The 15,048-nt window shown below is 44.2% G+C and overlaps 1 protein-coding gene across 2 annotated transcripts in view; it reads left to right on the top strand.

Annotated features, from left to right (window-relative positions):
• The window catches only part of DHTKD1 (dehydrogenase E1 and transketolase domain containing 1), a 52,854-nt gene that overhangs the window by 20,974 nt on the left and 16,832 nt on the right, over positions 1-15,048 (top strand). For both annotated transcript variants that reach the window (XM_082619572.1, XM_082619571.1), the window contains 6 exons: positions 459-728; positions 5,405-5,576; positions 6,777-6,975; positions 9,378-9,690; positions 10,871-10,955; positions 11,655-11,794. In XM_082619572.1, coding sequence (XP_082475698.1) covers positions 459-728; positions 5,405-5,576; positions 6,777-6,975; positions 9,378-9,690; positions 10,871-10,955; positions 11,655-11,794 — 1,179 coding nt within the window. The remainder of the gene's footprint in view (positions 1-458; positions 729-5,404; positions 5,577-6,776; positions 6,976-9,377; positions 9,691-10,870; positions 10,956-11,654; positions 11,795-15,048) is intronic.

The raw sequence follows: 15,048 nt of genomic DNA, 5'->3' as shown, positions 1-15,048 counted from the left end.
ATCTCCAAATAGTTCTGTGCATTCGAGCAGTTACAAGCGTGTGCTTATCTTTATTTATTTATTTATTTAATTTGTGGCTGCGTTGGGTCTTCGTTGCTGCCTGTGGGCTTTCTCTAGTTGCGGCGAGGTGGGACTACTCTTCATTGCGGTGCATGGGCTTCTCATTGCAGTGGCTTCTCTTGTTGCAGAGCACGGGCTCTAGGTGCATGGGCTTCAGTAGTTGTGGCACACGGGCTCAGTAACTGTGGCTTACGGGCTCTAGAGTGCAGGCTCAGTAGTTGTGATGCACAGGCTTAGTTGCTCTGTGGCATGTGGGATCTTCCCGGACCAGGGCTCGAACCCGTGTCCCCTGCATTGGCAGGCGGATTCTTAACCACTGTGCCACCAGGGAAGTCCCTATTGTGTGATTTAAATGAACCACCTCTTCCCATTTTTTCTTGTACGTTTATTCGGCATAGCTGATGTTCCGTAAAATGCGAGGCTTAAGTGAATTTCCGGAAAATGTCTCAGCCACTGGCGATGTCCTGTCTCACCTGACGTCCTCGGTTGACCTGGACTTCGGCGCGCACCATCCCCTCCACGTGACAATGCTGCCCAACCCCTCACACCTGGAAGCCGTTAACCCCGTGGCTGTTGGGAAGACTCGCGGCAGACAGCAGTCCAGGCGGGATGGGGACTACTCTCCAGACGGTTCGGCTCAGCCTGGGGACAAGGTCATTTGCTTACAGGTACTGGTAGCTTCAGGAGGTGAGGCCTGAGGTTGGGAAGACCAGGAAGTAAGAATGTCCAGGATGGTAGTTACGACAGGAGATGGCAGATGTCCCAGATGAAATTGAGATGAACTTTTGGGAAAAGAAGATTTTGGGGGTTCTTTAAAAAATTAATAGCAGATGTGAGGTGTAGTCTCAAGGCAACTGACTTTTATTTTTGACTGATTTAAAAAATTTTTTTAATTAATTTTTTATTGGAGTATAGTTGATTTACAGTGTTGTGTTAGTTTCAGGTGTACAGCAAAGTGAGTCAGTTATACATATACATATATCCACTCTTTTTAGATTCTATTCCCATATAGGTCATTACAATACAGTAGGTTCTTATTAGTTAACTATTTTATGTATAGTAGTGTGTATATGTCAATCCCAGTCTCCCAATTTATCCCTCCCCGCTCAAGGCAACTGATGGAGGTCTTCACTGTGTTTTTCCTTTCTTGAGTTATGAATTAATTAAGGGGATATAGACCGGCATACCTGCTACTGTTAAGAGGACAGATGTCATTACTTCTCTGAAATTATAACCCTCTTGGAAACGATGTGGTTATCCGTCTGTCTAACAAGGCTGCAAGAGTCTGGATTTATTTTATTTGCTTGTTTGTTTGTTTTCCAGTGAAGGTCTTTGGCATTAAGGCAAACAATACAAATTATATAATGGATTGCTTCCTCTGACCCCCACTTTTTGGTAGCCCAACAGGTATTCTTTAGAGGTTTAGATTGTGGGTCACATTTTTCTTTTGCAAGTATTCATTTAAATATGAACGTTTAGGGACTTCCCTGGTGGTCCAGTGGTTAAGACTCTGCACTTCCACTGCAAGCCGCGAGGGTTCGGTCCCTGGTCGGGGAACTAAGATCCCACATACCAAGCCAAAAAAGTAAAAACATAAATATGAACCTTTAACTACTGGATAACTACTAATTAATCCTGGATATCAGTAACTGAGTCTTCAAACCCAACGGAAATAAGTAAATCTACAAGGCAGTAGAATATTTGGCTACATATACAAATAACCACATTATCTTATTGTTAATTTTCCATGGGCCAGAAACTTGTAGTAAATAAATTGGGGGTAAGCAGAATTGGATTTGATTATGTTATAGTATTTCTAAATAGAAATCTTCAAATCATTAGCCAGACATTCTCTTCACCTTTCGCTTGAATTCATGAGACTCTAAAATATTTCAGTCACTCACATTTTCCCAGTACATTAAGCTGATCTTAAGACTGATTTCTGAAGTAAGAGGTGAAAGTGGCATTTTCTTTAAAGTGATAAGAAACTGCCCTCTTTTCTCTCCTTTGTGTTCCCAAAACATTTTGCCCTGCTGTGTCTGCCTGGGTCTTGCCTCACTCAAGTTCAAAATTCTAATTTATTGTGGGAACTTGAAATTTGGAGTCGATAAAATCATGGTGGGTGAGACTCTGGATACTACTTTTGCTGTCTGTCTTCTGTTCATCTTGGTCCTGAATGTGGTGGAAGTGGATTGTCATATGTGATCCTCTGTGTGTGTCCAAGCCCCCTGCTGTGTTTGGCTGAGCAGTTTCCACTGCCCCCAGCATTTCTTGGGGCTTATGGACCCGACTCCTGCAAAGCTTTATGGGCATCATGGAGTGTTTTCTCTTTTAAGACAGGAAATAAAATTAGCTGATGACACATGGCTTTAGTGCCAAGAACCCTAAGACTATGATAAAACGACGCAAGTTATGAACAGATGTTATGTTCTCAGCAATGCTTCTCCTGTAAACACTATTGTAAAGGAGTGGAAGAGACACCCAGCTCTCTTCCTTGCTTTACTGGTCTCCTTTTACATCATTACCCCACAAGAAGTCCCATCAGCAAGGAGGCCAAAGGGTGTGGAGTGTTCAGATGCTAGGAACCCCTTGACCCTGTGTGGACCACCGTGCAGCTGAGGGTCGGACTTGACAGTGTAGCCCGGTGTAGAAAAGACAAGGACAAGCACTGAGTTCAGATCCTGGCTTTGCTGCCTTCTAGCTTGGCGTGCTTGGTTCTGTTCCTCAGGTTATCTGAATCTCAGAGGTCAATGGGAGTATGTTACATTCCTTATAGCGTTCTGAGGATTAAATGAGAAGATAGTAAGTTCGTTAACCCAGGCGGAGGGCTTGGAGGGGTGGGGAAATAAGTCAAAAAAATGGAGGCATCAGGACTTTCCTGGCAGTCCAGTGTTTAAGACTCCACGCTTCCAATGCAGGGGGCACGGGTTCCATCCCTGGTTTGGGAAATAAGATCCCGTGTGCCACGCAGCGTGGCCAAAAGAAAATGGAGGCATCACAGAAGGTCTAGTCCTTGGCACGTGAAACACGCACTCTTTCTGAACCTTGGTTTTCTCATCTGTGAAAAGAACAGTGGCGGGCTTCCCTGGTGGCGCAGTGGTTGAGAATCTGCCTGCCAATGCAGGGGACACGGGTTCGAGCCCTGGTCTGGGAGGATCCCACATGTCGCGGAGCGGCTGGCCCCGTGAGCCACAATTACTGAGCCTGCGCGTCTGGAGCCTGTGCTCCGCAACAAGAAAGGCTGCGATAGTCAGAGGCCTGCGCACTGCGATGAGGAGTGGCCCCCACTTGCCGCAACTAGAGAAAGCCCTCGCACAGAAACGAAGAGCCAGCACAGCCATAAATTAATTAATTAATTAATTAATTAATTAAAAAAAAAAAAAGAACAGTGGCGATTCCCTTACCTGGCCCCTACACCTGACTGTTGAATGGATCAATGGAGATAATGTACATAGCATTGTGGAGGTGATGTAAGGGTATGTTATCACTCCGTCTGGATATTCCAAAGCGTCAGTCATCCCTGTAGGCCCTAGCAATGGGAAGGTGTGGGCTGGAGATTTTGCTAAGCAAAACAGTGCTTCCTTTCTTAGCCAAAATGTTTTACCTATATACAAATTACTCTTTTAGGATGTCTTCACTGTCATTAAAAAAATCTGCTTCCAAGGATTCCTTCTTTTTATTTATTTATTTATTTTTGGCTGTGTTGCATCTTTGTTGCTGCATGCGGGCTTTCTCTAGTTGTGGTGAGCGGGGGCTACTCTTCATTGCGGTGCACGGGCTTCTCATTGTGGTGGCTTCTCTTGCTGCGGAGCAGGGGCTCTAGGCACTCGGGCTTCAGTAGTTGTGGCTCGAGGGCTCTAGAGCACAAGCTCAGTAGCTGTGGTGCACAGGCTTAGTTGCTCCGCGGCATGTGGGATCTTCCCGGACCAGGGCTTGAACCCATGTCCCCCCCCTGCATTGGCAGGCAGATTCTTAACCACTGCACCACCAGGGAAGCCCAGGGATTCTTTCTTCATTCGTATTTAGGTCTTTTATTTCTGCTATTATTAGAGCCACAATGGTTACCATATCAGGTCATTTTATTTAATTAATTAATTTATTTATTTATTTGGCCGCGCTGTGCAGCTTTCAGGATCTGAGTTCCCCGGTCAGGGATTGAACCCGGGCCATAGCAGTGAAAGCGCCGAGTCCTAACCACTGGACCACCAGGGAACTCCCCATATCAGATCATTCTATTCTTTAGCTGAGCATTTTGGCTGTTTATGATAGTAGCCTTTTATTTAATAACTTTTTAATTAAAATACATTTGTCATATAACATCATGTATACTTAAGGTGTACAACATATACCTTATTGATATAACAGCCTTTTATACAGCATGAAGTCAGTGGAGCTCATACTTTCTCCTAAGGTCTGCAATTCCCTCATTATTTGCTTTCAAGTTTTCTAAAAAAAATTTACCCCCTTTTCTACCACCTTCCGTTTACCAGTTTTTTTATTAATTTATTTTTTATTGAACTATAGTTGATTTACAGTGTTGTGTTAATTTCTGCTGTAAGCAAAATGATTCACTTATACACATATGTATACATTCTTTTAAAAATTCTTTTCCATTATGGTTTATCACAGGATATTGAATATAGTTCCCTGTGCTGTACAATAGGACCTTGTTGTCAGGTTTTGTGCTATCATGATCTAGCAGACTTCACAAGTTCTGGAAGAATAGCACATTTCAGAGATTCTCTTATAATAGTATTTTGCTCTTTCCCCAAAGCCTCCTTTCACTTGTGTATGATATATTTACCCCCCCATGCTCCTGTCTTTGCTGTCACATCATTCTCTTTTGTGTTCACAGTGGTGGCTAATACACCCAGTGGGAATGAGGTGATGTGAGCTACATGCAGTCTTGTTTTTGGGGAAAATGATTGGGGAAGAGTGAGAGTTCGAAGCTGTGCATTGGTCTTAGTGTCTTGCAGGCTGTTTTCACGATTGCTTTACTAGAGTTGATTTTCCTTCTACACCTCCAGTCGCCCTTCCTTCTGTGGTGCTGCTGTGAACACTAGCGTGTTGATGGGGGTGTGAGAAGTGATGGGTATAGGTGATGACGTGGGGCGGAAGGAATAGGTCAACTGGTGGCAGCTGCAGGAGGAAAAGGGCTGATTTAGCATCTTTGAAAGCTGCTTGAGATCAGCCTAACCATTCTAGGAAATCCTATAACTGGCAGATTTTTAGGAGGGCAGGGGAGCAGTGAGAGCATGGTTGTTTTTATTCCTGTTACTATTTGAAAACCTAAATCTCTCCATCCCTTAACGTTCATTTTCTTTTCTTCTCCCCCATGATCTAGGTTCACGGTGATGCTTCTTTCTGTGGTCAAGGGATTGTTCCTGAAACATTTACGCTCTCTAATATCCCGCATTTCAGAATTGGTGGGAGTGTCCATTTGATTGTCAATAACCAGCTGGGTTACACCACTCCTGCAGAAAGAGGAAGGTCTTCCTTATACTGTAGTGACATCGGTATGTAACACAGGGAAAAGTTGATGCTGTGGAGTCAGACAAGGAATTCCTGGAGAAACTTCTAGTTCACTCAGAACAGTGAGCCTCACTGCTGGTCCCGTTTTAAATTTTGGATCACATGTGGTCAGTGGTCCCCAACAGTGTTGCTGATATTCCTTTAAAAGTCTGAGTGTGATCTTAAAATCCAAGGAAATAAAACAAGAGTAGAATTTAGAGGGTGCAACCTCAAAATGCTTAAGTATCTAGTTGAATGATCTGCTGGAATCCAGAGATAACACAATTAGTTCAGCTAGAGCAATTGTCTTTAGGATATTCAGATTTGGAGTACCCCAGGTGACAGTCAAAAAAGATTTGTTCAGCCAGTAAACTTGGCCAGGTGGTCTGGTTGGAAATCAGATGTGAAGAAGCAAAGTCAGCTTGTTTTAACCCATGGAAACTAGTAGTATTAAAAGAAACACAGGGCTTTTTATTATTCATTCCCTATGTCACAGAATTTCCAGAACTGTTAGACAGTAAGAACTGCTCTGTTTTTACATCCAGAGCCTGGCCTGGATGCCTTTGGGGCTACCTATATGAATTTTTTGTCATTAGTTAGGTAGAGATTTGAAAATTCATTCTCAGTCTTCTCTTTGGAGAAAATCCATTGTTTTCTCGGATACATCCTTTCATGACCCTTTTATCTCAGGAAGAAAGATAATCGTCATGATGATAATAGTAAATACGTATCAGTTATGATGTACCAGGCTCTGTTAAGCACTTTCTATGCATTAACTCATTGCCTCTTTAGGACATAGCTAAGAGGTAAGAGCTATTATCCCAGCGTTACAGACAAGGAGACTGAGATTCATAACTTTACCAGGATCACACAGAGCTGGAACTTGAACTCATGCTTGTCACCTGGCCTCTAAAGTGCAGCTTCCTTTATTTTTTCTCATAAAGTGCGGGTTCTTTTTTTTTTTGGCCGCACCATGTGGCTTACAGGATCTCAGTTCCCCGGCCTGGGATGGAACCGAGGCCATGGAAGTGAAAGCCCAGAATCCTAACCATTAGGCCACCAGGGAACTCCCAAAGTTCAGGTTCATAACACCCAAGCCAAACTACCCCTAAGGACAAAGGCTGTCTCCCCATGCGGGCAACAGGACTTGGGGAGTAGCTTCATGGGTTGACTAGCCGGCCTCACCTCCAGCTTCTCTGCCTCAGGGAAGCTCGTGGGCTGTGCCATCGTCCACGTCAATGGAGACAGCCCAGAGGAAGTGGTCCGGGCCACGCGACTGGCGTTTGAATACCAGCGCCAATTCCGGAAGGATGTGATTGTTGACTTGTTGTGCTACAGGCAGTGGGGCCACAACGAACTGGACGAGCCCTTCTTCACCAACCCGGTCATGTACCAGATCATCAGGTACAAGGATGAAACGTCATGTGATGTGCCCTTTCCCCCACAGTCCTCACATTATTATTTGTGTTAGACACTCTCCGGTAGGGCGACCAGCTTTCCCAGTGTGCCTGGGACATGAAACTTTCAATGCTCAAACTGGGACAGACCTGGGCACACTGGGATGGTCATCCTATGGGTCGCAGGAAAGCGCCCCATGTTCTTCCAACTCTACATACTTCCTCAATGAATAGACAAAGGGCGACTTCACCCCCTCACTTAGCAGAGGGAGGACTGAACAGAAGACGTAGGCAGAGCCTTGCCCGAAGCTGCTCAGTGCAACATTGACAGGAGCAGAAACAGAACCTCCGTGATTCACTTCTGCAAGCTATAGACGTGGACCTACTTTGTGCCTTGGCAAGGGGTTACATGATGGACTTTAACGAAGTTCAGAACTGCGCTGTCCAATGTGGAAGCCTCGAGCCATAAATGGCCGTTGGACACTTGAAATGTGCCAACTCCTGAAGGACATGTGCTGGGAGTGTAACCTATACACCAGACTTCAAAGACTTAGTGTGAAAAAAAGTGTAAATGATCTCGATAATAATTTTTATATCGATTAGGTATTGAAGGGACAATATTTGGGGTATATTGAGTTAAATCAATATATGATTAAAATTAATTCCCCCTCTTGCACCTTTTCTAATGTGACCACAGGGAAATTTTAAATTACACATTGGCTTGCGTTATATTTCTGTGGGACAGCACCAAGTCAGAAGGTTCACATGATGGAGAGGAGTGTGTTACTTTGGGATTTCCTATTTATTTATGTATTTATTTATTTGGCTGCACCGGGTCTTGGTTGCGGCACGCAGGATCTAGTTCCCGGACCGGGGATCGAACCTGGGCCCCCTGCATTGGGAACACAGAGTCTTAGCCACTGGACCACCAGGGAAGTCCCAGGATTTCCTTTTCAGATGCTAGAAAGTAAAGTAGATCCCTCTTTCCTGCTTTTTTTCCTCATAGACATATATTAAAGCAGAGGAATAAACTTGATGATATTTTACGGGCCTTTCTGGTCGTGGGTAGCAGACTGCCCTTGGAAGAACAAATCTGGTTTCTCCATTTAGCTTTGAACTTAGCACCTGAATGACTTGATGTGACTCAGGACCCTGCTTTTAAAAATATATCCTGTCTACCTCTCACTTTTTTCAGGATTAAATATGATGATCAATGTGACCAGACTTGGAGGTTTAAAGTATTAAGCAAATGCAGAGTAGCATCATTGTTATTTCTATAGTTGTAAAACCCGGATGCTGAATAGTTACAGCCTTCTTCAAGCAACCTGAAACAGATGTCGGCAACTTTAGGTTCAATCCTTTTTGAAATAAAGGGATGCAGAATAGGTAGACAATATAAGTCAGCCTTGTAAATAACTGTCCAGAATTAACAGTTTGTAAGAAAACTCTACTACTCATTACTTCTGCCTGACTGTAGACAAAAGCTTATAAAGATAAATTTGTGGGCTTCCCTGGTGGCACAGTGGTTAAGAATCCACCTGCCAGTACAGGGGACACGGGTTCGAGCCCTGGTCCAGGAAGATCCCACATGCAGTGGAGCAACTAAGCCCGTGTGCCACAACTACTGAGCCTGCATTCTAGAGCCACAACTACTGAAGCCCATGCTCCTAGAGCCCATGCTCCGCAACAAGAGAAGCCACTGGGATGAGAAGCCTGCGCACCGCAACGAAGAGTAGCCCCCGCTCACTGCAACTAGAGAAAGCCCGCGCACAGCAATGCAGACCCAACGCAGCCAAAAACAAATAAATAAATAAATTTAAAAAAAGAAAAAAAAAGATAAATTTGTTTTCACTTGCTTGCCTGAAAGAGGTGGTTACTCACCACTGCCTTTAAAAAACAAATTTATTGGAGTGAAAGTCACATGACATAAAATGAACCTTTTATTTTTTGGCTACACCACGGGGCACGTGAGATCTTAGCTCCCCGACCAGATATTGAACCTGTGCCCCCTGCAGTGCAAGTGTGGAGTCTTAACCACTGGACCGCCAGGGAATTCCCTAAAATGGACCATTTTAAAGTGAACGATTCAGTGTGAATTAGTGTATTTCCAATGTTGTACAAGCACCCCCTCTATCTAGTCCCCAAACATTTCCCGTGTGCATTTTTATAGCGATGTCACTCCAGAATACCTTTGACAATAACTGTTTCTGTCTCTCCTTTTTTTTTTTTTATTTTTTTGGGCTTCATTGCATGGCTTGTGAGATCTTAGTTCCCTGACCAGGGATCGAATCCGGGTCCACGGCAGTGAAAGCCCAAGTCTTAACCACTGGACCGCCAGGGAATTCCTGTATCCTGTCTCTTTGATTTTTACAAATCATATTGATTTTTGTTTCCCTTTTCCTTGGACAGAGCCCGGAAGAGCATCCCTGACACGTATGCAGAGTACCTTGTGGCCAATGGACTCATGACCCAGGAGGAGGTGTCGGAAATCAAAGCCTCCTACTACGCAAAGTTAAATGGCCATTTAACTAACATGGCGCACTACAGCCCCCCTGCCATGAACCTGCAGGCCCACTGGCAGGGCCTGGTTCAGCCAGAAGCTTGCATCACCACCTGGAACACAGGTGTGCCCCTTGACCTCCTGCAGTTTATTGGCAAGAAGTCTGTGGAGGTGCCGGAGGAGCTCCAAATGCACAGTCACCTTCTGAAGATGCACGTGCAGGTAGGGAGCCCGAGAATCTCTGGGCATTGTTTGTCCATCTCTCACAGCAAGGAATTGGTGTTGGTCTGGTCTTGTTGGTTGGCTAATGCACTTGGCAAATATTTATTGTGAACCACTCCTAGCGGTGTTTTGGTACTGATCGCCAATTAACTCAAATTTTGTCTACCTCTATTTTTTTTCTTTTTTTTTTTAATCTACTTCTATTTTTCCTCCACTTATTCTTTCAGTCATTCATTAATACATTATATATACAGGTACTGCATGCACATTATTAAAAACACAGCCATGCAGGAATTCCCTTTTTGGTTTTTCTGAGCAGTGAGCAGAAGACACTTTCATTTTGAGGAAGGTGGTTGGGGTTTGGCTTAAATAAAATAAAAATCAACACACATACTCCCGAAAGGCAACCATTTACACCCTTAAGCATGTTGAGGTTTTACATGTTGTCTCATGTTAAGGATGGATTGACAAACTGTCAGGGTTTGCCTGTGGTTTCCTGGAATGTGGGACTTTCAGCGCTAAAAGCAGGAGGAGAGCAAGGAGATATAGGTCTTCATCGTTCTTGAACTTGGATGAAGACACGATGAACTCTGGATTTTTTTTAAAACACTAACTTGGTTTATAAGTTTCTATTATAAGTATAGAGACTATTAAAACAATCTGTGTACTCACCATCAGGCTGAAGATATAGAATATTACCAATACCGTTCCTCTCTCCCCTCCCTGACGTCTCCTCCTCCCATCCATCTGCCCGGTTAACTGCTCACCAGAGTGCCGGTTTGTTTTGCCTGCTTTCAAACGTCATGTACTCGCTGTCATACTCCGATGTTTCCTTCTGCACTATCTGTCGTATTTAATGTTATGTTTGTGATTCTTAACCATTGTTGCCTTACTTTTTTTTTTTTTTTGCGGTACGCGGGCCTCTCACTGCTGTGGCCTCTCCCGTTGCGGAGCACAGGCTCTGGATGCACAGGCTCAGCGGCCGTGGCTCACGGGCCCAGCCGTTCCGCGGCATGTGGAATCTTCCCGGACCAGGGCACGAACCTGTGTCCCCTGCATCGGCAGGTGGACTCTCAACCACTGCGCCACCAGGGAAGCCCGCCTTACATTTTTTGAACTCAATGTGAAAAAGCATGGGAACTCTTAAAATTTTCTTTTCCCCTCCCATTCAATTTTACAGTCCAGAGTGGAGAAAGTGATGGATGGAACAAAGTTAGACTGGGCCACAGCAGAAGCTCTTGCCCTAGGCTCATTACTTGCTGAAGGTAAGACATTTCTGTGTAGCTGCACAGCGGGTAGGGGGTGCTTTATATGACATTTCTTATATGTGACACCTGCAGTTTTGAGTTACAACTACCTTGTATTGTTTTTATCGACTAGAGAGGTTCTCAAACGTGTTAACATTTCTTACCTGAAAACATTATTTAATCTTGGTATAAGTCATGTTGACAATCTTCATCAGCGAACGGACTATGGAAACAAAGGACTCAGTGCTGGATGTATTGGAAAGACATTTTCCTTTAAAAATTGTAGGACAAATGATGACTCTTCATTCTTAATTAGACTACGGAGCTTTGAATATAGGACAGGTTTTTTTTTTTTTTTTTTTTTTTTTCTGCGGTACGCGGGCCTCTCACTGTTGCGGCCTCTCCCATTGCGGAGCACAGGCTCTGGACACGCAGGCTCAGCGGCCATGGCTCACAGGCCCAGCTGCTCCGCGGCATGTGGGATCTTCCCGGACCGGGGCACGAACTCACGTCCCCTGCATCAGCAGGCGGACTCTCAACCACTGCACCACCAGGGAAGCCCAGGACAGGTATATTTTAAGAAGGATAATCTATTGTCCTAAGGACAGTTCTCAGGATGAGCTGATGTATAAGAATTCAGGGTCACCAGGCCTTATTATTACTTAGGTTATTCATGGGAATCTGGATTTTTTTCTTTTCCTTCTTGCTTGCTTTAAGGTTTTAATGTCCGTCTGAGTGGCCAAGATGTTGGCCGTGGAACTTTTAGCCAGAGGCACGCAATGGTTGTTTGCCAGAAGACCGATGACACCTATATCCCCCTGAACCATATGGACCCTAATCAAAAGGGGTTTCTAGAGGTAGGCTGTTTTATTATCTAGTATAAACCTCAGGTGCTGGTGATTATAGCTACAGGCTTCTTAGACCAACTAGAAACAGATGTTGGAAACTTTGGGTTCAGTCCTTTTTGAAATAAAGGGATGCCGACTGGGTAGACAATGCCAGTCTATGCACTTGGAGTGGTAGTAACAGACTAGCGAGTAGACTAGAGCTGTTTTACTCTGGCTACTTATCTGTAATCATGTAAATGTCAAATGGGCGTTCATTTTGTCAGTCCAAAATTGATTATATAACCTGCTCGTTGCTGAATTCATTAAAGTGAGTCAAAGATGTGGATAATAAGCCAACATTTCTTGCCAACTTAAAAAAAAAAACCCACTGACTTAAGGTTACTTTATTCTCTAGGGTTTAGCGGGCTTGATGAATGTATCCATTGCCATGCATTCCTCTGTGCCAGTTGCTGAATTAGATTCATTAGAATCAAGAGCAGGGCCTGGGTCTTTTCATTTTTGTTTTTCCAACAACTAGCATAGTGCCTGGCACATGGAGTTTATGAAATTATCCTTTAAGGTATAATTAGTGGTGTGTCATCTTCTTTCCTACTCTAGCCATTTGTTTGAGAGTATTGGGTTCACTGATACTCGATTTTTTTTTCAATAAATTTATTTATTTTATTTATTTATTTTTGGCTACGTTGGGTCTTTGTTGCTGCATGCAGGCTTTCTCTAGTTGTGGCGAGCGGGGGGCTACTCTTCGTTGTGGTACGCGGGCTTCTCTTTGCGGTGGCTTCTCTTGTTGCGGAGCATGGGCTCTAGGCGTGCAGGCTTCAGTAGTTGTGGCACATGGGCTCAGTAGTTGTGGCTCACGGGCTCTAGAGCACAGGCTCAGTCGTTGTGGCCCACAGGCTTAGTTGCTCCGCTGCATGTGGGATCTTCCCGGACCAGGGCTCGAACCCATGTCCCCTGCATTGGCAGGTGGATTCTTAACTGCTGTGCCACCAGGGAAGCCCAATACTCAATATTTTTTTAAAAAACTCACTTTGTCAAAAGCGAGCTTCCAGGACAATTACTTAAAGGACATGCAGCTCATCTTTTCTTTAAGTTAGTCTAAAATCCCCTCCTTGATCAGTATCAGATTGGTGACCTAGATACTGAAACATTTCGTATTTTCCCCACCCAATGTCTTTTATTGATTTGTGATTTGATATATAGTATCAGTTAATTTTGAATATTGCTATTTAGAAAGCCCCAAGTAAACGTCTCACATCTGTTATGGGGATACTGTCAAAGATTTCGTTTATTACCTAACACTTTGTCCTTTATATGAAGACCCTAGGGGGGGCTCCTGCTTGATCTTGGTGTTGAGAGTAGTTGTAGTTCCCTGAGCAGTGGCTCGTCTTTATCGTGTGTACATCGAAAATTCTGCAACCGATCAACCTTCCCTTATCAATAATGGCTTCTGGGAACGGGTAGAGGCCATGGCGGCCTCAAGAAAGCAGGTCACCAGGTTGTGTGTTTTCCCCGACCCTGTCGGGTGTGTCAATCTATTTATTTTCTTTCTACCCACCTACTTTTTTTTTTTGGCTGCACAGCGCGGCATGTGGGATCTTAGTTCCCCGACCAGGGATTGAACCCGTGCCCCCTGCAAAAGAAGCATGGTGTCCTAACCACAGGACCACCAGGGACTTCCCTGTCCACTTACATTTAAACTATCATTTTGTGTATTACCTGTATGTACAGGCCATCTTAAATAATTTTTGGAATAAATGAAAGCATTAATAGATTCAACAAATTAATGTAGATAAGGGTATACAAGTATATGAAGTACAATAGATGCACAGGAGAAGGGGCAGCTAGGTTACTTGGGGATTAAAAGGAGGAGCTTTAGAGAGGAGGCCAGATTTGAGCTGGGACTTGAGGGACATTTGGAACTGCCTAGTCTAGTAAATGTAGGGAGAGCATTCTAGGTGGACAAAGTAGTGCATACGTAAGCTGTGAAGTAAGAGGCCCTGACCTCATGCTCAGGGAACTATATATAGCTTCATGTGACTGGAGTTTAAGCTGCAAAGTGGATACAGATGTAAAAGAAGAGACGGGCCAGTCAGGACTACCCACGCTGTGAAAGACTTTGAGTGTTATGTAAAAGAGAAACCATGGAGGAATTTTGAACAAGTGATCAGATTTCCTTGTTAGAAGGAGCACTCCTGATGTTACTTCGGAAGCCTGAGCTGAAGAAGGGTGAGACTTAGGACAATTTCTAAGGAGGCTTCTCAGTCATCTAGGCAGGAGATCCTGGAGCTGTGAATTAGGGCAATAGCAGTGCGGAGGGGAGATGGGGCCAAGATTTGAGAACTAGTCAGAAAACAACAGCTATCAGACTCAGTGGTAGGCGTACGGAGTGAAGAAGACCAGTCCTGGTTATCTCCTAGCTCCCTGACTAGGACAGCTGGCATATGATGGTGGCATTTACCCAAATAAAGAGTGAGGGAGAGGAACAGGTGTGGTAAGGAAAGATGATGGACTAAGTTTTGGACATTAAACTTTGACGTAGATATTTCAGATAATTAGATATGTATGTCTGGAGTTAATGAAGGAATCTGGTCTTGGATGTCTATTTGGAAGTCATCAGGGTGCAGGAATGTTTGAAACCACAGGGATGGGAGAATCTCTCTGAGAGAGAGCAGAATGAGAACAGATAGGGTCCTGGGAAAAACAACTTTTAAAGGGCTGGCAGAGGGAGCATTTTCCCAAATGAGCATCCAGAAAGGCAGGAGGAGAACTTAGAGTCCCTGTGTCATTGAACTTAAGGAGGGAGGAATCTGAAAAGAGGAAGAATAACATGGCCATTGGATTTAGCAACTGGAAGGTCAAGGTTGACCTCCTCTAGAGCTATTTCTGTGGAGGGGGGAGAACAGAAGCTAGATTGTACTAGTTGAAGGGTAGACGGGCTCAGGAGGTAGAGACAACTAGATTAGATAATTCTTTCTAGAAGCCTGACTGTTACAGGAAGCAGGAGCTAGAGAGCACTGGCCAGGGGAATATTCCTTGTTTTTTGTTTTTAATTTATTTTTTTGGCCGCACTGTGTGGCATGCGGTGTCTTAGTTCCCCGACCAGGGATCGAACCCGTGCTCCCTGCATTGGGAGCACAGAGTCTTAACCACTGGACCCCCAGGGAAGTCCTTTCTTGTTTTATTTTTAAGCTTTTGATTGTTCATTTGCCAAGAGGAGAAAGCCAGTGAGGAGAGGTTCAGAAAAAAAGGAGTTTGGTGATGAG

Source organism: Mesoplodon mirus (assembly GCF_964341445.2).
Source record: "Mesoplodon mirus genome assembly, chromosome: 4".
Taxonomy (NCBI): domain Eukaryota; kingdom Metazoa; phylum Chordata; class Mammalia; order Artiodactyla; family Ziphiidae; genus Mesoplodon; species Mesoplodon mirus.
Note: the sequence above shows the minus strand (reverse complement) of the source record. Positions and strands in the feature narration are given on the sequence as shown.